General features: G+C 27.6%; 1 protein-coding gene across 50 annotated transcripts in view; it reads left to right on the forward strand.

The window, feature by feature from the left end:
- The window catches only part of LOC100161231 (down syndrome cell adhesion molecule), a 69,103-nt gene that overhangs the window by 11,785 nt on the left and 36,354 nt on the right, over positions 1–20,964 (forward strand). For 17 of the 50 annotated variants that reach the window (XM_008187991.3, XM_008187929.3, XM_029491433.1 and 14 more), the window contains exons 2-5: positions 5,486–5,667; positions 8,044–8,182; positions 11,959–12,150; positions 18,700–18,849. In XM_008187991.3, coding sequence (XP_008186213.1) covers positions 5,486–5,667; positions 8,044–8,182; positions 11,959–12,150; positions 18,700–18,849 — 663 coding nt within the window. Of the gene's footprint in view, positions 1–5,485; positions 5,668–8,043; positions 8,183–11,305; positions 11,468–11,648; positions 11,811–11,958; positions 12,151–12,696; positions 12,868–13,608; positions 13,774–14,220; positions 14,386–15,701; positions 15,867–16,436; positions 16,602–17,433; positions 17,602–18,699; positions 18,850–19,923; positions 20,048–20,215; positions 20,340–20,394; positions 20,513–20,964 lie in introns of all 50 variants that reach the window. The other 33 variants (XM_008188089.3, XM_029491438.1, XM_008188068.3 and 30 more) reach the window with 14 other exon arrangements.

Here is a 20,964-nt window from a genome sequence, read left to right on the forward strand (position 1 = left end):
CACCATCCATAATAACAAATGCCTAAGTAAAAATAATATTAATTGTATATATTATAATATAAAATATTATAGGTTCTATAGGTACATAAGATTACATTCTAATAAGATATACTAGGCAGTAGACATCAATATTATTTTATATATTGTGTTAAATAATTATTTATTAAAATGTATGCTGTATATACTTAATATAGTAGCACCTATTATAATATGTACCTAGGTTATTTATATTGATGGTACCTTTACGCATCATATATTCTATAGTACCTATCAAACATTTAATATTATTTTCTTTTCGCTTTTGTTTCAATAGTTTATAACGTTTTCAAAATACTTTAGATACGTTAATACGTTATACGTATATATTTTTATGGTGATGGTGGAGAAAAAATATTATTCTTTTCGATAATGTTCTTTTCATCCGTGGTTATAAACACACCGAGATCTAAACCGTGACAGATGTTGTAGGGCTTTGCAGCTGCCAGTACTCGAATTGTGACCCACACACGTTCCTTCCACCGGTATACGATACGAGAGCCGACCGGTAGCCAGGTGTTCTTTTTTCGGCGCATGTATATGTTACACACGCATGTGGCTGATAAAAATGTACCTATAAAATCTCGCTGTAGAAAATCGCAGTAATAAAATGTTTGTACCTGTTAGGTTTTTTCCACCTGACTTGGTCCATATAGCCATACTTTTAAGCAAAATATTTACGTATTTTAAAATACTAAAACTGTTAAGTTAACATTGGAAAACTGTACAAACATGACTTGGCAGTGCAGTGATTAGATTTGCATGTGCGTATGTGTGTGTTTGTGCTTGTGTCGTGTGGAAATTGTCATCGTGGGAACACCGCCGTGTTGAGGTCAATGCTGAGCGCGTTGTAGTTTAATTCGTCTTCATTGTGCATTTTAATTTGTCGCTCGTTTGGCTAACAAGTGTATTGAACACAGACTACCTAAATTATATTAAATTATTTAGTCATATATTTTATATTTGTACGAATAATGTGCTGCGAATTAATTAATAATTTTATTTAACAGTTAAGTCTACATGGTTAATACTTAATAGTAGCTATAGGTACATCAAAATAATAATACTAAGACAATCTATCAATAATCTTCTATTTTAAGATAACAATAATTATCTACCTATAAACAACAAATAGGTAAATCGATATGGTATTTTCCTCGTACCTTTTCCCCCTGCGGATTTTAGCAGTACTTGACGTTTCTCCCCTGGACGAGTCATTTCCCCTCTGAATCAATATATATTTTTTACACATAATAATAGGTTGGAAAATAGGTTCTTTTGTTTTACCCAAAATATATGATCATCATATCAGCATCTATCGACTATCATCATTTACGTTACGGATTGATAAGTTATTAATTATTACTCAATTAAATAGGTGTCTGGTTATTGATAAACCAAAGTTATGTGAAAGTATTATTGAATTATATTTATATATTATTTTAAAAATATTTTTTTAATAAAAAATTTCGTAAATGGTACACTTGAATTTGAAATTTGTATATTATATTGTTTAATATTTTTTTAATATTTATATTAGTGGATTTTGTATTGACAATAATTTTATTATGACGTATTATTGAATTATATTTATATACAAATCAGAGTATTAATTTAGTGATATGTACATTTATTTATTTGCATTGTCTTTATTGTTTAATATTTTAAGTTTTCATTTTTTTTCCCAGTGAGAAATTGTCCTGTTCGTGGTGGGAGAGCGTCAAATGAATAGGTGGGGGAAGTTATGAGGGGAAACGTTCTAGAATCATAGAACAGAATCAATTATAATATTTTAGGTACCTACATATTTTTATATTTTAATTATGTTTTTATGAAATATATTATATTGAAAACGCTTGCGTCATGAATTTTGTATTTTCTTTTAACACAGTATTTATAGACTATAAAGGATACATTATTTAAGATGATATCCACACATATTATTTTGCTTTCCGTTCACCTCTACTTAAACCATTCAATATTAGTCATGTTTCGTGTATTTATGTCAGTACAACCTTGACAATTACTAAATAATACCCACATAACATTCAGATGATATAATATAGATATAATATTTTATCAATTTAACCGCTGTATTTGAAATAATAATACATATCAATATATGAAAATATGAAATTATTATGAAAACTATATTGAAATAAATATTATTAAATTTGTTTGATAATATTAATTTAAGTATTAATTAATATGATGTAAAATAATGAGCATATAATATACCAGGGATGGGCAACTGGCGGCCCGCGGGCCATATGCGGCCCCCGTACCTTTTTTATCTGGCCCGCGCTACATTATTTTCAAATTACTTCATATAATTTTATTATACTATTATTTTCGTGTTTTGTAGTAATTATTTTAAAAATGTCTGCTAAAAAGGACCGCTAGTTACTTTTAGTTGCCCATCCCTGTAATATACGATAAATTTAAAAATTCAGTTATGATGAAATTAGTGGGTAAAATCCTAGGTAAAATCGTATAAACTAGGATATGGACTCAGATATGGATTATACTAAAATTAAGGTTTATGTAAATCTATTTTATTAGCTATAAATTATAATAGTGCCTTACTCAATTTTTTGTAGACATATGTAGTTAGGTTTTAGAACTAAATTTACTTGAAATTTATTTAAATATACCTATCTTTATTTCTTGTATATCTATCATAACATGTTTAACATCCTAGCATATACCACCACTGTTTATTTATAGTAAATTCCTATCTCGTTTGTCTACAACATAGATACCTAAATACTATACCTAAATAGATTACTAAATACGAAGTCTTAAATAATTGTAGCTCGTTTACAAATTAAATGTCGATTTCTTGATCTGAATAAGTGTACTTCATTTATATTTAAAACACATGTTATATTTTGTATGTGTCTGTTACCTCATACTGAGAACATGTGTTCATAATAATTTAATTCAATAACGACCGGTTATATTATAATGTAATCCTATGGTTTTTATTTAAATATTTTAGATATTTGTTATCATAGTTTAATGTTTACAGTTAATAATTCAATACATTCATTTTTAATTGATAGGCAGTACCTACCTATAGTAAAATATAATTTATTTTTGACGAAATTTTCAATTTTATTTCTACTTTAACTTGAAAAGTATTTTTTATGCATAATTTAACCTAATTTGTCATCTAAAATTTGGTACTTTTGAAGTTTTTTTATACAAGAATTTTATTATTGTTTAATTATTTACATGGTAACATCTAGAAGGTATCATAGATACGATACATAGTATTTTCACCTCGATTTTTATTGTTAAAAATGAAATTATATAATACACTACATTTTCCACAATTCCATAAAATTTTAGAATTAAATTTTGAATTTTAGTTGCCACTTCAATTATAAGACTTTTATACTAATCTACTACTCGATACTTAATTAGGGGGGAGGGTTTGATAGTGTGTATTATATCGAGAAAAAAATGACTTAACGGAGGAATAACTCTCAAGCTTTATAGAATTGTCGGATTTTGATAACTATTTTTTTATCTGAAAGAAGACTTCTTACAGCCCGCACGACCTCTGATTTTGTATTTTATTTCAAATAGTTGTATTAAAAAGTTTGTAAAAAAATGCTTTTTTCTTGTATTTTCTTAGACAAATTATAGTGTTGAAAAACAGAGATCGATGCGGGCTGTAGAATATTTCCCTCTAACAATTAAAAAAAAAAAATTATGAAATTTGAGTGATTCTACAAGGCGGTATCGTTATTCCCGCAGAGTGTATTTTTGAGGGCAAAATTACATCGGCATCGAGCACCTTAGGAGCCTCGCTATAGCATTGATTTAAGGAGAATTATTTAAGCAAATTCTAATTTTGTCGTCGCCACCCGAGATCTATGGGTTAGTCGTAAATGATTGCTTGTGTGTGTGTGTGTGTTTGTGTGTGGCGTCCATGCGGGTCAATTATAGTGGTACAGAGGGTTCTCGCACGCACTCCCACGCACATGTCAGTATGTTATATTGTGATCTTGAAAAAAATGTTTATTTTTCACAACAACATACGATTCTAACGATACGTCGCAACGATTACCTCAATTTGTATTCTGACAAAATATTCTTTTTTCCACAACATGTACGAGGGATCGATCGAAGCACATTTTAAAAATAGTATTTAGTTAATTAAATATTTAAGTTGGAAATTCTAAATTTTTTTCAATTTTTTACAATATTTATTGCAATTTAAATTACAAAAATTAAAAATGTGGCTCGATTGTTCCCTTGTATATAGGTATTACGAATTCAGAATGAAAATCGTGATAATTATCAGCACGTATCGTTGGAATTTGAAACAGTAGTTTTTGACAAAAAAAAAAAGACGTGGGTGGTGAGGCCACTGAAGTATCGATAACTGGAACTTCGATTAGGTACTCAAAAACCTCGATAACTGATTTTTTTTCTTGTCCCTCTTTAAGTATTTTTAAGTTATTTCTATTTTATTTGAGATTCGAGTTATCGAGACTCCACTGCAGTATATTATCGCGTGTCTTATAATTCCTTGAATTAATTTTTAATGACAACATAAAAAAGTAAAATACTAAATAATATATAATCGTATTAAATAATATAGCTTATAGTTTGTTAAAAAGAGCTGATGAAATAATATAGTTCAAGTTTTAACTTCCTCCTTATGAATTAAATCTAAAAACTTAACAAAGGCGTATAAAGGTAATCTATGGCACATCAATGATATCAAAAGATCCCATTGTACTAACTATTATAGTATTAAACATACGAGTTCTTTCTTGTAATGCATTTGTAACTTCAAAACATTCATAATACATTATCATTCTTGAAAAATATAAACTTTAATATCGCAATGTAGGACGTTTGTAAATATTATCAAATAGCTACAACAGTTTTTAGTTCATATTATGTTTTTAAGCCAAGGATAAGGCAAATTGATTAAGTTTGATTAAGCGATGAAACTCAACTCGCTTTGTTCACCTCGACGTTGTAGGATAGATCACGGTTACGAATTTATTAGGTATGATGTATGAAATACATATATTTATTTTAATACTATTATAAATCTTCACATTCGTAAAAACGATTCGGACTGAAGATCGTTAAGTTTACTAGTTATATTGTTTATAAAGTTTAAAATATAACAATCCAAGTTCATTACATAAAGATTTATTATTTTGAACATTTACCAATTAAATATACTTTTAAATAACGTTTTATATACTTACCTATATTAAAATATCAAGTCTTAATATAGTCAATATGACAATTCCTAATGCTATATATATACATATTAATCATATTAAAATACATTTACAATTTATTATTTAATGAGTTGTTTAAAATTGTGCACTTATAATTATTGTACATACCCATTGAACATGAACAATAATTATCTATACAAAACTAATTTATTCTTATTTAAAATTTTTTATAGTCTTGTGTGAAGATGATACGACCATGGGACCAATGTTCATCAAAGAACCTGAAAACAGAGTCGATTTTTCAAATACTACTGGAGCTATCGTTGAGTGTACTGCTAGAGGAAGTCCCAGGCCTGAGATTATTTGGATACGTGCTGATGGTACTGCTGTCGGAGACGTACCTGGTTTACGACAAGTAAGAATCGATCTTATTTAACAATTTATGAAACGTATGATAAAATCACTTAAACATTTTTAGTTTTCACACCTACACCTATGTTTGATAAGACGAAGTAAATGGCAATGGATTTTTTTCTTAGACTTTTGTAATTTTGTCTATATTATGTAATTAAGTACTTTGGTAGAAACATTCCATAATAGATAACAAAATGATTCCTATATTATTTTAGATGTTCCTATTCATTCCAGAATTATCCCTAGCTGGTACCTGGTAGGCGGTAGGTCAAAAATTATAAATTTAAATTTCTAGATAATTAGTACTTACTAATATATAGGTATAATACTGAACTCTTCAAATTATTGAAACGTATTTTCAACATTTTATTAGAAATAATATTCCTCACGGCTCGCATTACAATGCACTATCCGAAACCAATATCCAGTATAAAGAAAGGCCCTAAAAGTTGAGATAATTCATAGCTAAGCCTTTGAACTATAGATATATGTAATTTATGTATTTATGTTACAATAGTCTGCTAAATAACTTAACTTAGCTTGGTGACTTAAGCTAACATTTAAAAAATACTATAGCATGATGAGTACCTACATAATAATATAGTCTACCATCATTGTAATAGGTAGTGTAATACTATTCATGTGTTTTAAAGTCACCAAGCTAAGTTCAATTATTTAGCAGACTACTTTAAGAGGACACCACACGGATATTTGCTGTCTCCGTCTTACAAGTGCGTAACATACCAAATTTACGATAAAAAATCACGTTTAGCTCCGTTATAGTTTAAAAATTAGAGCGAACTGACCTATTATGAAACTTGATGGTAAGAACTTCATCTGTGTTCGTATATTGGGTTTTTACGATTTTTCAGTTTTTAAGTGCGCTATGAGCATTTCTAATTTACACTATATTATATACGCATAACTTGCTAAAATCTTAAGTATCGTGAAAATCCAACATTATACGTTCTTACCATCAAGTTTCATAATAGGTCTATTCACTCTAATTTTTAAACTAACGGAGCTAAACGTGATCTACTGAGCGTATATTTGCTGTGTTATGCACTTGTAAGACGGAGACAACAAATTTCCATGTGGCGTTCTCTTAACATAAATTATATCTATAGTTCAGAGACTAAGCTATAAAATGATATCATAACTTTAAGAGCATTCTTTATACTTAGTGTTTTTTTACACGTAGTTTGGCAGTGTTTTTGTTGGGATAAAATAGACAACAGTAAATAAATATAAATATATGAACTATGAAGTACCTGGTAAGCTATATAACCTATAAGCTGGCATAATTTATATAATGTAATATATAACATTATATTATTATAGAACATACCTACGATATAGGTGTTAAGTATATATAATGAAAAATTTAATTCATAATTATACTTATCAAATGTATAGGAAAAACAGTGTATATTTTATAAACAAATATATTAATTAAAAAAAGGGTGGGCAGGTGGGTATTGCTATGCTGTTCAGTAGATTAGAAGTGGGTCACTGTAATGGACGGTGTTAAATTTGAATTCAATAATATAATATCATTGTATGAGAAAAATGATTCTGAGGGAAGACGATTAGTCTACCTATTACCTATATTACTAAGTATATATTATTATGATATTATTGTAAATAATGTAATTTATAATGTATAACCTATTTACGTGGCACCTTATTTTAAATTCTCAATCAGCTACAAAAGTTGAACATTTTATAAATTTTTAACTACAAAATAATTTGGAAATTTTTGTGAAATTTTCATGTTTCTACAGTTATTCATTTTTAAATTAAGTATAACAAAATAAGAAAATTGCTACTTGAGAAATCGAGTGAATATCCTATGTTGTAAAAATACGAACTTCAAACACTCATTAAAATTTAATTTGACTTTCTTGTATACATTTTTTTTTTGTTGATAAAGGTAGACAACCTTATGAGTAATCTTAACGGTTTTTAACGCTGTATCTACTGTTTTCAGATATTCAATAAATCGATTTATGCATTTATCTAATATAAGACCTATCTGATTATAGAGCTTTTAGTTAAGGCATCAATACCGTCAAAATATTTTGAAATAAAAATCCGAACTTTTGAAAAGAGGTATTCAGGTATTCTTGCTTTTATAAAAAAGGGGTAAAAATTCAAATAAAACGTTTATGAATGTACAAATAATAATATAATCCACACATTATTTACGTACCTATATATGCTGTAACTATTCTTAAAAATAGATGTTATCTGACAAGCCGATCGTTCCTATTGGTTACCGCTATTAATACCCAGCTCTAGGTGCCTCCTACTCCTTTTATAAAATGTTTAGAAAGATACGTTTTTGGTTTTAATTAATCGTCTAATATTTGTATAGGTTAAAGGGGATGGAAATTTGGTATTTCCACCTTTTCGAGCAGAAGATTATAAGCAAGAAGTACATGCCCAGGTTTATATTTGTATGGCTAAGAATCGTGTCGGTGTAATACATTCTAGGGATGTAAATGTTCGAGCTGGTATGTAAACTGAAATTAATTTTTCTAAACAAAATTATTTATATTTAATTAGATTATAATTTGAAATAAAATAATTTAATAAAATAAGTGAAATACAGCATTAAAGTATTTAATATAAACGTATTAAATATTAAAAAAAAATAATTATAACATCAAAATAGTTGGAGTAAAATATATTGTACAGAATAATTTATGCGTTATATAATATAATTTTAAAAATCTTAATATTTTAATTTGTATAATTTTATTGTCGCCATTTTCAAACTAATCTGATTGTTCATACAATAATAATTTGAACACCTATATCTGCTTGGTTATACTAAATTTTTTTTTTTTGTTAGTGGTATGGGATTATTAAATATGGATTCATTTTTCTCTATAAAATATTTCACAAAGTTATAATATTAAAAGTGTAAAGAAATTTGATGTAAACTTATTATGACATTATGTACCTATCAACACATTATATTCTATAATTTTTTTTATTTTTGTCTCTAATTGATATTACTAAATCTCATTATTTTTTATCACTTTCTAAGTCTTTGTTACAGTTAATATTGTATTAAATATTAATATATGAGGTCACTAAACATTTAGTTAGTATTTTGAGAGCTTTATAACTATAAATTATTTTTTTGTTTACTGGAATTGGGAACATTTCCAAAACTATTCACAGGGTTATTTTCGACACGTTCAGAGTTTTTAAAAAGTAAATATACCAAGTACCATTCTAATAAATAAATTAACATTAACATATATACATATATGTAAGTATACAGATGAGACATATGTTTTCTCAATGTTTCAGTTTAAAAAATGTATAGGAAAATGGTATGAATACTATGAAGTATGATTACAGTAGGTATATGTTGACTAGTTTTAGACAAAAGAGGTTGAGCGACTATGAATCAAAAACCGAAAATACAACTTTCTGGTTTTAAACATTAGTATATACCTAATAATTAATAACACTTATTAATATGTCGTTTGAAGCCAAAATAAAAGTTAAATTATAGTTGTTCTAATTAAGGGGCCTCACTCCTGCCATCAATTTTAGCTGAAAAAGTATTGACAAAAGTATTGACAAAATTTAAGTTAGTTAACGTTATCCGATTTTGATTCAGAAAAAAAATTTGAACTCACCAGAAAATTGACTATAAACTCTTGTAAAAGCTAAATTTTATATTATTGTGAACTGTAATTGAAAACTGAAAATATGAACTTTTTCGAATCATAATTAAAATTAAAATTAATATTAAAAACGGAAAATGTTTCGTACGATCTACAGACATTTTCTGCTGAATTCATATATTTTTTCAGAATCAAAATCAGATAACGTTTACTAACTTTAATTTTGTCAAAACAAAATTTGTGTAGGGAAATTAATATGGTTATTGAGTTATTGACATGTGAATGCACATACGAGAGAGGCAACAGCCGATACCCGCATTTAATTTCACTCATACTTATAATCATTTACAGCTAAATTAAATGCATAGATCCCGGGCGGCTATGACAAGATTAGAAATTGCCTAAATGTTGCCCCTTCAGTAATGACCGTAGAGGCCCCTTAGGCCTTAACGTATAACAACACCAGTGTCTGCATGTTTGAAATCAGCATTGTAAAGTTGTGGTTTCTCCGTAGATGCATAAAATAATAATTAAATATATGCCATATAAAGGTGGAGTGATCTCTTAAAAGCTATAAATGTAAATTTATGCCGTTAAATTAAAACTCTGTTCATAATTATTTACCAATTGATCCAGTCCCGTAGCCAGGTTTATTTTTGAGGAGAGGGTCTACAATATTTTATCGTTGGGGTACGGTATCGGCTTATTAAAATAAAATATAATATAAATAATTATAAATTTCAAAAACCCCCGTAATATGTTCCTAGCTACGCCATTACACAAGGAAGTTATAATATTATCTACCTTTATTATTTTTGTTCTCAATTTAAACTTATGTTTTTTTTAAAAAAATACATGTGTCTTATGTTAATTGTTTAAATGTTTTATTTCTTATATCTTATATGTACCTATTTTAATGTTAACGGATTGTAATTTTACATGCTGATTCGTGTGATTCATGTGACCCTTGACAAGTGAATATCCAATTTCCAACTTGATATTTCGAGGGGGGGGGGGGGGCACTAAAATTACCAACACATCAAATGATATTGATGTTTCAAGTGGCAAGTGGTATCATGTCGCTTACCTCATTTTGCCTTTAACTAGTCGATATAGTTCATATATAGAGGCAGAGACTTAAATACTCCTATTTATAAGTATACTTGTTATAGGTACTTAATTTAATAATTAAATAAATAATAATTAATAATTATATTTTTCGATTTAAAAAAAAAACTATATGAGTAGAGTTACTAATACAAACGTAGGTATTTTATTTATTAACACCTACGTATTATACGTAGGTAATATGTATCAATTTAAACTTTATTTTTGATAATATACTATACATTTATACCCTGTTTAATACTAATATTACTTTTTATTTACAGCTGATAATATAGGTACCTACCTAACTATTGATTTTTTTTTTTTATATACTTTATATATTGTCATAGTTATACTGGTTGTTTATAATATTATGTTTGGTATTCTGTTAGTTGTCGCACAGAATTACGAAATCGACGTAATTAAAGAATTTGCTATTAAAGGCAATTCAGCTGTAATGAAATGTCAAGTACCTTCGTATGTATCTGACTTCGTACATGTTATATCGTGGATTACTGAAGATTCAGAATATATTTTAGGATCTGATTACGGTAGGAAGATTAGTGTGTTAAAATTTCGAATGTGTTCTTCCTAGATTCATTTCCAAATGTTGAATACATTTTACAAATTTTCAGTCGATTTATGTTTACTTTTAAATTGTAATGATTTATTCTGTGTACGTGATGCTCTAGATCCGAGAATAATAATGTACAGTGTCACAGTAACTTAAGTACTTCAAAGTTCATATATATGTCAAGTATCCAGATTAATAAACATGAATAGCCACTCATATTTTTTACCCTGTCCAAACACGTTTAAAATTGTTCACCCCTGTATATTCAAAAAATATCTATTACCTACTCTGATATATACTGTTTCTTATAGTTGTTACACAGTTTTATGACACTGATGTAAATAAAGCCTACGCGATTCGTGGAAACTCTGTGATTATGAAATGTGAAACTCCGTCGTATGTCGCAGACTTCGTAACCGTTATATCATGGCATACTGATAATGGCAATGTATATTATCCAGGCGATGATAATGGTATTAGTTTGGTGGTGTGCATTTTATGGATTTAAACCTAATTAAAATTGATTTTATAATTGAAAGTGCCAGTGTTTCCTATCTAACCTTTCATAAAATTACACCCAATAATATGCCCATTGAGTTAAATTATGTTTGTGTGCACAGACGAAAAGTTTTTTAATTATTTAATTTGCTTTAGCTGTAAGTCAATATTATGAAGTTGACGTAAATAAAGAACCAGTGATAAAAGGCAATTCAGTTGTAATGAAATGTGGTATTCCATCATTTGTCGCCGATTTTGTTATTGTATTATCCTGGAGTACTGATAAGGGTGACAATTTTTACCCTGGAATAGATTATGGTATTTTATGGTCATGACTATAATAATAAATAATATTATTTGGTGACTAGCACGATATGAAAAAAATTCCTGATGCATTTTTGACGAAATCCTATTAAAATCAGATTCTTTTTGAGTGTAACTTCTTAATTTTGTATTGTCTATTTAGTTATAGAAGAACCGTACAGAAGTGAAGTGAATAATGAATACGTTATACGGGGTAACTCGGTTGTATTAAAATGTAGTATACCACCATTTATCGCAGATTTTGTGACTGTTGTATCTTGGCAGGATAATAGTGGGAATGTATACGAACCATCTTTAATTGAAGAAAACCCAGTAAACTCATTAAATAATCATGGTATTTAATTTAATGGTTTTGTTGTGAATTGAACGATTATTGATACCTACATCCTAGTATTTTTAGTGTGATAAATTTCTTTTCTATCCATTGATTAATGGTTTGTTATACCTGACAAAATAAATGATCTTAGTTATCGGAGAACCGTATAGAAGTGATGTTAGCCCAGAATATGCGATCAGGGGAAACTCGTTATTATTCAAATGCAGTATTCCGCCTTTTGTAGCAGATTTTGTTAATGTAATTTCTTGGATCGATGACGCTGGTAATAATTACTACAACATCAATGAAAATGGAGCTACCGATTATGGTATCTACAAAAGGTTTTTAATCTATAGGTACGATTGTTTGAGTCTAAATTTGTAATCCTTTTCAAAATCCTACAACTTTATTACTATTTAAAAATTGTTTGTAGTAGGTATTTGAGTTATCAAACACACGAATAATTTTTTAAATTATGAAGATTTTAATAATTATTTAGTAAATAATTATATTATTTATTAATTTATTATTGCTAGTTTATAAAATAAATAAGAATTATTTTAGTGGTACAAGAACCATACAGAAGTGATGTCGGCTTGGAGTATGTCATTAGAGGCAATTCTGTAGTATTAAAATGTGGTATCCCGCCTTTCATTGCCGATTTTGTGTCTGTTATATCATGGCAAGACGACGCCGGAAATGTGTTCCCCTCTATGTCAACCCAATCTACCCATGGTATTTGCAAATTAGACCATATGTGTGTATGAAGAGAATATGTGTCATTCAATTTAAATTATTGTACTGCTACTAAATCTTCCACTCCCTATCATACTCCAGGTTGTCGTTCTTTGTTTTACACAATATACTGAACAAACACTTAATACAAATTCCCTCGTTGCTAATCTACACGCAATTTTTTAATCTCTTAATATTTTACTATCCAAGTTAGCGCTTCGATTAAAATCTAAATGTGGATATTATTACTATTATCTTTTTTTTTTACGATCAGTGGTCACGCAAAATTATGTGGTTGAGGTAAATAATGAACATGTGATCAGGGGTAATTCAGCTGTTATAAAGTGCAGTATACCGTCATTTGTAGCCGATTTTGTGACAGTTTTATCGTGGAACGATAATACAGAAAACGAGTATAATATATTTCATCATGATAATACTCAAGGTATTTTTATTAAAAAGATTTTGATGCATTTTATAAATCACATAAATTAATTTTAAAATTATATCCCTGTATAAACTATAAACGTACCTTTGTGATAAATATTTAAATGTTTAAGTATTATTTCTGGAGGAGGTAATATTAGTTCAGTTATTGAACATTTTTAAGTTTTATTATTTTTGTGAACATTGTAGAATAAAGTACAATATTAAATAAGTTATTGTATTTCCATGCAATGGTTACTAATTTATTCTTTTTAACTAATTTCTTTGCGTGTAATGGATTTATTTTCTCTTAAGTTGTTAACCAGATGTATGCTTCAGAAGTGGTAACAGAGTACGTGATACGTGGTAATACAGCTATATTAAAATGCACTATTCCTTCATTTGTGGCTGATTTCGTTGTTGTAAATTCTTGGATATCCTCTGATGGCCAAGAATATCATAATTTAAATAACAATTATGGTAGGTGGATAGATTTTCGATAGACAATGCCCAATCGACTATACAGTATACAATATACGTACTAACTCCATCAATTCCTCAAACCCAACATCTTTAAATTTAAAACATACCTTTAATTGTTTAGTTTTTATTTCGACAAGTCAACATTTTAAACCCTAATAATATTATATTATTTACTATTTTTAATTTTTTTTTTCTCAAGAATTAACCAGAAATATTTTATATGTTTAAATAATGGTATTTTGAAATGTTCGTTGTATAGGTTAGGCTAAGTTTTTGTGTGTTTAAAATAGTACGAAAATTATATTTTGAGAATTAAGTCGAACATTACCTTGCATTGTAGTTTATACTTATAGAAAAAATCTATTAAGTAATATTGATTATTTATATTTCATTTTTATTTTAATCATATACTGATAGGATTAAGAACTTATTATATTTTTATAGTTGTTTTGCAAAATTATATTACTGGAGCCGAAGACGAATATGTAATACTTGGTAACACTGCAGTGATTAAATGCAAAGTGCCTAGTTTTGTAACAGATTTCGTTTCAATTGAATCTTGGATATCTTCTGATGGTCAAGAATACCGTCGTTTAAGTGATAGATATGGTACCTATTGTTATTTGAACATATAGTACCCGTTGAATGAGTGTATTGCGTTCTTATGTACACTAAAAACTCCTTTATAATTATGTTGAAATCCTTCGGCTTTATATTTAGGAGCACGTTTATTTTTTTTTTAATACTTTTACTTCACTGTTTTTAAAAATAGTTGTGAATCAGAACTATGAGTCCGAATTGATGCCTACAGAGTATGTAATACGAGGAAACTCGGCTATACTAAAATGTAGCGTGCCGTCGTTTGTAGCCGATTTTATTACTGTCGAATCTTGGGTGACGAGTGAAGGTCAAACGTTTACCAGAGGTTCAAGCGAAAGTAAACAAATTCCCAGATGAAAAATCGTAGAAAGAGATTATACTTTTTAAATGTCTGTATAATTGTAATCCTTATATATGATCCAAAATACATCAGATTTCATCTTCCTTGTATAGGTAGTTTTTATATAGGCACAATATTATTTTTTGATCATCTTGCAAAAGTGTTAATTATTTTACAGTGGTAGTTCAAAATTATGTCACTGAAGCTGAAAATGAGTATGTAATACGTGGTAACACCGCGATAGTTAAATGCAAAATCCCCAGTTTTGTTGCCGATTTTGTCTCAGTGGATGCTTGGATTGCTGACAATGATACTACTTTTACTGCTCATACGTTATTTAATGCGAATAATAATAATTGTAAGAGCCCTTAACAATATAATGGGGATTATTATTTCGAATATTTGTCTAGATATCCTAATATCCAATATGCAATATTAATAGTTAAAAATTATTCGTAGTTAAAGCATTTATTTCTATATTCCCGAAAAATTTAAAAATTGATTTGTCTTATGTTTGTTAATGCGTGTGTTAATCATAGACAATATAGACAATATAATATATTTTTGCTAGTTGTTCATCAGTCGTATGAAGTCGAGGCTGATAACGAGTACGTCATCAGAGGTAATAGCGTCATTATGAAATGTGAAATACCAAGTTTCGTTGCTGATTTTGTTTCGGTAACTCATTGGGTTGACTCCACTGGAAATTCATATTATCACGATAATGATTATGGTACCTATAAGACATAGTAGTATGGAAAGTAGTCTGGTTAAATATAATATATTATTATGAACTTACCTACGTCTGCTATGCATTTATTTCTACCCTATCTTTAATTTATTTCAATAATTTTGATTATACTAAACTTTTTCTTTATTTTATGATATTTTTCTAAATCGTGTGTGAAAAACTATGAATCCATCTATATTATTCTGCCCACATGCCTATTAATATTTTTATGTTTTTTTTTTTATATACATATAGTGGTAAATCAGCCTTATCAAACTAGAGTTATTGACGAATACGTGCTATTAGGAAATTCTGTAGTTTTGAAATGCCTCGTTCCCAGTTTTGTAGCCGATTTTATTCATGTGTTAGGATGGGTGGACGATAGTGGAAACAATATCGGACCAAACATTGATAAACAGGGTACAATACATTTTTAGAATCGATGTTTAGTGTATGATTGAAATATGAATGATTTTGAATTTAAATATAATAGTTCCTATCCAATGTATTAGAAATATATCAGGGTAACGGTCCATATGAGTACAAATCAGTACAAAATATATCTATACTTAACTATATAATATAACTTACAAAACAAAAATATTTAGTAGATAGGTACTATTAATAAATTATGAATTTAGTTGTGGAACAATCATATCAACTTCGGGTTAATGATGAGTTTGTACTCAAAGGAAATACAGCAATATTAAAATGCATAGTACCCAGTTTTGTTGGAGATTTTCTTGAAATTATAGAGTGGGTGTCCGAGTCTGGAGAATCTTACATTATTAATCAACTCTATAAGGGTTTGTGTTAACAATAATTGTTACCTATATTTTGGAGTGTATGGTTTCAATTTTCAAAAAGAAAAAATTATTTTCCATCTACTATCCTAAACCCATGAATGAGTTTTTTCAAAACCATAAGTTTAACACGTATATACTTATATTATATACATCTATATAGGTAATTTCAATACATATTTTTCAGTTGTGAGTCAATATTATGAAGCTCAGGTTTATGATATGTTTGTAATTAGAGGAAATACAGCTATTTTTAAATGTTCTGTACCCTCGTTTGTATCCGACTATGTTAATGTCGATTCATGGGAAGCTACTAACGGTGAAACATATTTTACTCCAAATACAGATCATGGTAGTTATTTTTTATATTATTATGAACGTGATTATTGACGCACCTATGTCATAATGTTTGTATTGAATAAATTGATATTTCCTGTCTAAATATAATTGCCCCAAAAAATTCCATCAATTAGATTTTTTCATATTCAAATTCTTTAATAATATATTTGTATTCTATTCAAGAAATTTTATTATATTTTTACGATTTAATTTGTACGTTAAAAAACCTTTAATAATTTTATTTTAAAAAGTTGGCTGTCTGTTTCATATAATTTGAGTCGCTCCAAGCCTTCATTTAATCGATTGCATATAGTTATTTATAATATATTTTGATGTGTAAATATCTATTAACCATATTTTGATTATGTACCTATCTCTACTTAAATGTAGAAAATGTATTATTCAATTGGTTGATTTCAGCTGTAAATCAATATTATGAAGCAATTTTGTATGATATGTTTGTCATCAAGGGAAACACTGCAATTTTTAAGTGTATTGTTCCATCATTTGTTGCTGATTATGTTTCTATTGTTTCTTGGGAAGATACTGTTGGAAACAAATATTTTGTATCATCCGATAAAAGCTTTGGTATTAATGTCTATTATTGTAGACTTTATAAAATGTAATCAAATAACATAATTTCCCTTTTTTTCTCGTCCTGTATTCGTAATATATAATTTCAACATTGAAAATTTCATTAAAAATACTGTATACTTTAATTATTGTTATACTTTTCACTGTTATTGTTTACCACATATTGATGTCAAATAGGTATCTGCATTTCATTATAAATGTATTTTCAAAAATTGTCTGACTGTTTATTCTGAATTGTTATCTCTTTTTAGTGGTCAATCAACTTTACACAGTTAATGTAATGGATGAATCTGTTCTTCGTGGAAATACTGCTATATTGAAATGTCACATCCCTAGTTTTGTATCCGATTATGTGTTTGTGTCTAGTTGGACTTCAGATGGTGGTGATGAGTATTCAATTAATGCAAATCATGCTTACGGTATTGAAATACAAAAAATATTCTTAATCGTCTATAGTTTTATTTTTAGGTTCGTATTTTTTAAAAGATTCGGTTTTTTTCTAAAATAAACAAGGCAAGGGTACGTTGCGGTTTTCCTTTTTTGTATCCAAATATTTTCATCATTTTTCTTTATGTTCCTCTGAATCCTGAATGAATGTGATGAATGAATGTGTTACGTAGTTAGTTAACACTGAACAATTTGATACTTTATATTTAATAGACCTATAAACGTAATATGTTTACATTTTGATATAGTTTAATTAATTAATAATATTTATTTATATTCATTTTTTAATTATTTAAGCAGTTTATCAATATAAAGCTTCAATTATTGTTCAGTTGTTTATTGCTTTTGCTTTTAAATGAGAATAATCGATTCTAAATTATATTTAAGTTAATATATAAATATATAACAAACTATATTGGTGAACTTCGTTCATAATTATAAATATTAAGATGGCGCCACATGTATCATATTTCACTAAATACACCAATTACTGAAATAAATAACCATACAGGTTGTTACAATCATGAAAACCAAATTACTTGAGGTATATAAGAACTTTATATATGCTTTACCAGTTTCATTTATTTAATGCTGCTATTGTTCAGAAAAAGCTTACATCTATCTAGTATGGGTTTTTTTATTTTATAATTATATGATTGTAACCTAAATGGTTTTTTGCTGCTCTGAATAGTGTTCACTCAATAATTATAGCAAGAGTTATATTTTAAATGCGACTATTTATAATTTGTTTAAAATAAGTTATTATATTGTCCTTTTTACAGTCCCTATATAGTGAAAATTGTTACTGTTGCGCTTTCTTAATGTTATATATTTTTATTTGGCATCGATTATGTGAGATTTCATTACCATCAATTATTATTAACTTAAACAAAATAATATATTTATAACAATTAAAAATTGTTTACCTTAACATTTTATATCTATTTTTTATTGTAATATATTCATTACACTTTTTGAAATCTCTTTTATATTAATTTTATTAAGCTTCTGCAAAATAAATGTCTACTCTACAAATCAATTCTAATTGTATTTAATTTTTAATTTTCAAGATGGTAAATATTTGGTTTTACCTTCTGGAGAATTGCATATTCGTGACGTAACACCAGAAGATGGAACTAAGTCTTATCAATGCCGAACTAAACATAGATTAACTGGAGAAACAAGGCTTAGTGCTACTAAAGGAAGATTAGTTATTACAGGTTAGTAAAATATTATTTAACTATCTATTTATTCACTAAAAAGTATATTGGTTATATATATAATATACTGTTAAATATTTTATATCAAAAACTTTATTGGTTATAATGATTTTTATTTTCAAAGTAAAAACCAATTATTTCTAGTGTGATTACATTCAAATTTAAATTTTTATCAAATTAATTTTTTTTTAAGTTTCATGTTAAATATTTTTATTCTTGTTTATAATAAAATAAATAAATACATTATATGAAGTTGTCAAACAAATTTAATAAATTGTAAATTCAACTGACAACTTTTGGCAAATATTTGTACGCATAACTTTCTAGTGTTTCTAATTTTTTTATGATCTATTCAATATAAATTACCAATATATTTTGATTAGTGTAATCCTAATAGCTAAATTATTATTCTTTTTTATTTTGTCAGTTAAAGGTAATAATAAAAAATAGCATTTTTAATTTTAAATCAATCCAAATATAAACTATTTTATAATGCTGTAGTTTTTATTATTTATTATTTAGTTTTTTTAAGAATTGTAATTTAGCTATTTGGTATAATAAATAATATAATAAGATCATTGTTGCATTTATTTCAATGTTTTTACATATATACAATTGTATTAAAATCAAAAATGTTTTAACATATTTTTCATATTCAATATTAAATGCATCAATGGTCTAAGTATTACTTTTTTAATATTATATTTTTAAATTAATAATGTATTCGAACACATATTTTTTAGTTTATCCAGGTTTTTTTTAAGTCATAATATAATAATTATTAATTATTTAATTATAATAATTGTATTATACTTTATTTATTTAACATAATAATGTTTGTACTGCGTATGAAGAAATGGGAAATATTTTATTTCATCAAAATGTAAATAAACCTGCTTACCGAAAAATATGTGTTTGAAAATGAAGCCTGAATGTTGGGATAGGGTACCCCTGCGACACATTAAAGCACAAGTCAGCTGTGCAAAGTATTAAATCAAATAAAATATTGACACAAATTAAGTTATTTCGTTTTTCTATTATCCTGACATTAGAAAATACTTTATCACTTCTTAGACCCCGTTGGTAGTTCATCTCCAAAATTTGCTTCCTTGGAAACTGGTAAGAGTTATCAGTTCAGATCTGGACAAAGTTTTGTGTTAACTTGTTCTGCTCAAAGTCATCCAGTACCATCATACAGGTAAGGACTAGAATTTGAATAGAATAAATTCATTAAGGCACATCGGTATAAAGGTTAGGAAAACCAGTTAATTTTAAATTATGAATATTATATAGCAAACTTTCAATGTATTTATATAATAATTACCATGCTATATATTATGTAGTCTTATATTTTATTTTATTTTAGATCCTATTACTAGTATTGCTCCAAAATTCTCGTCAACAACAAATATTCAAGGATTTAAAATTCAACGTTATAGTTCATTTGATATGCTTTGTCCTTCACAAGGGTACCCTGTACCAATTTCAAGGTGGGTAGGGCATTATAAAAACCTAAATTCAATTGTCCTTTTAAAAAAATACTAGAACCAGTAAGTTCGACTGCGCCTAAATTTCCAATGATGGCAGAATCTTTCAAATCAAGGTTATTGCAAAGTGTAGACATGTTGTGTCCAGCGCAAGGTTATCCAGTTCCCGCGTATAGGTATAAATCTTGCAATTTGAAATAATATTTAATATTTGAACTATAATTAAAGTGCATTTAGTCTTGAGCTTTAATGCAATTAGCAGAGACCCCCCTGTTTAAACATAATTTTGTTTCATAAAAAATTAATCTTACGAGTATAATGACATTTCTTGGTTTCGATTATAGAACCTATTGGCTTAAAAGCTCCAAGTTTTCCATCTGAAGCTAAATCTGTTACTTACATAAAAAAAATGGATCAAAGTATTAGTTTATTATGTTTGGCACAGGGATATGGTGTACCAACATTCAGGTAAAATATTTTATCTACTTATTCTTTATATATTTTGGGATAAAACAGAACCTGTAGGATTCAAGTCTCCTACGTTTCCGTCTTCTTCAAAATCCAGTTGGTTTGTTAAAAATTTATTGGAACATCTTTCTTTACTTTGCTCGGCACAAGGGTACCCAGT

Source organism: Acyrthosiphon pisum, chromosome A3, assembly GCF_005508785.2.
Source record: "Acyrthosiphon pisum isolate AL4f chromosome A3, pea_aphid_22Mar2018_4r6ur, whole genome shotgun sequence".
NCBI classification, from domain to species: Eukaryota; Metazoa; Arthropoda; class Insecta; order Hemiptera; family Aphididae; genus Acyrthosiphon; species Acyrthosiphon pisum.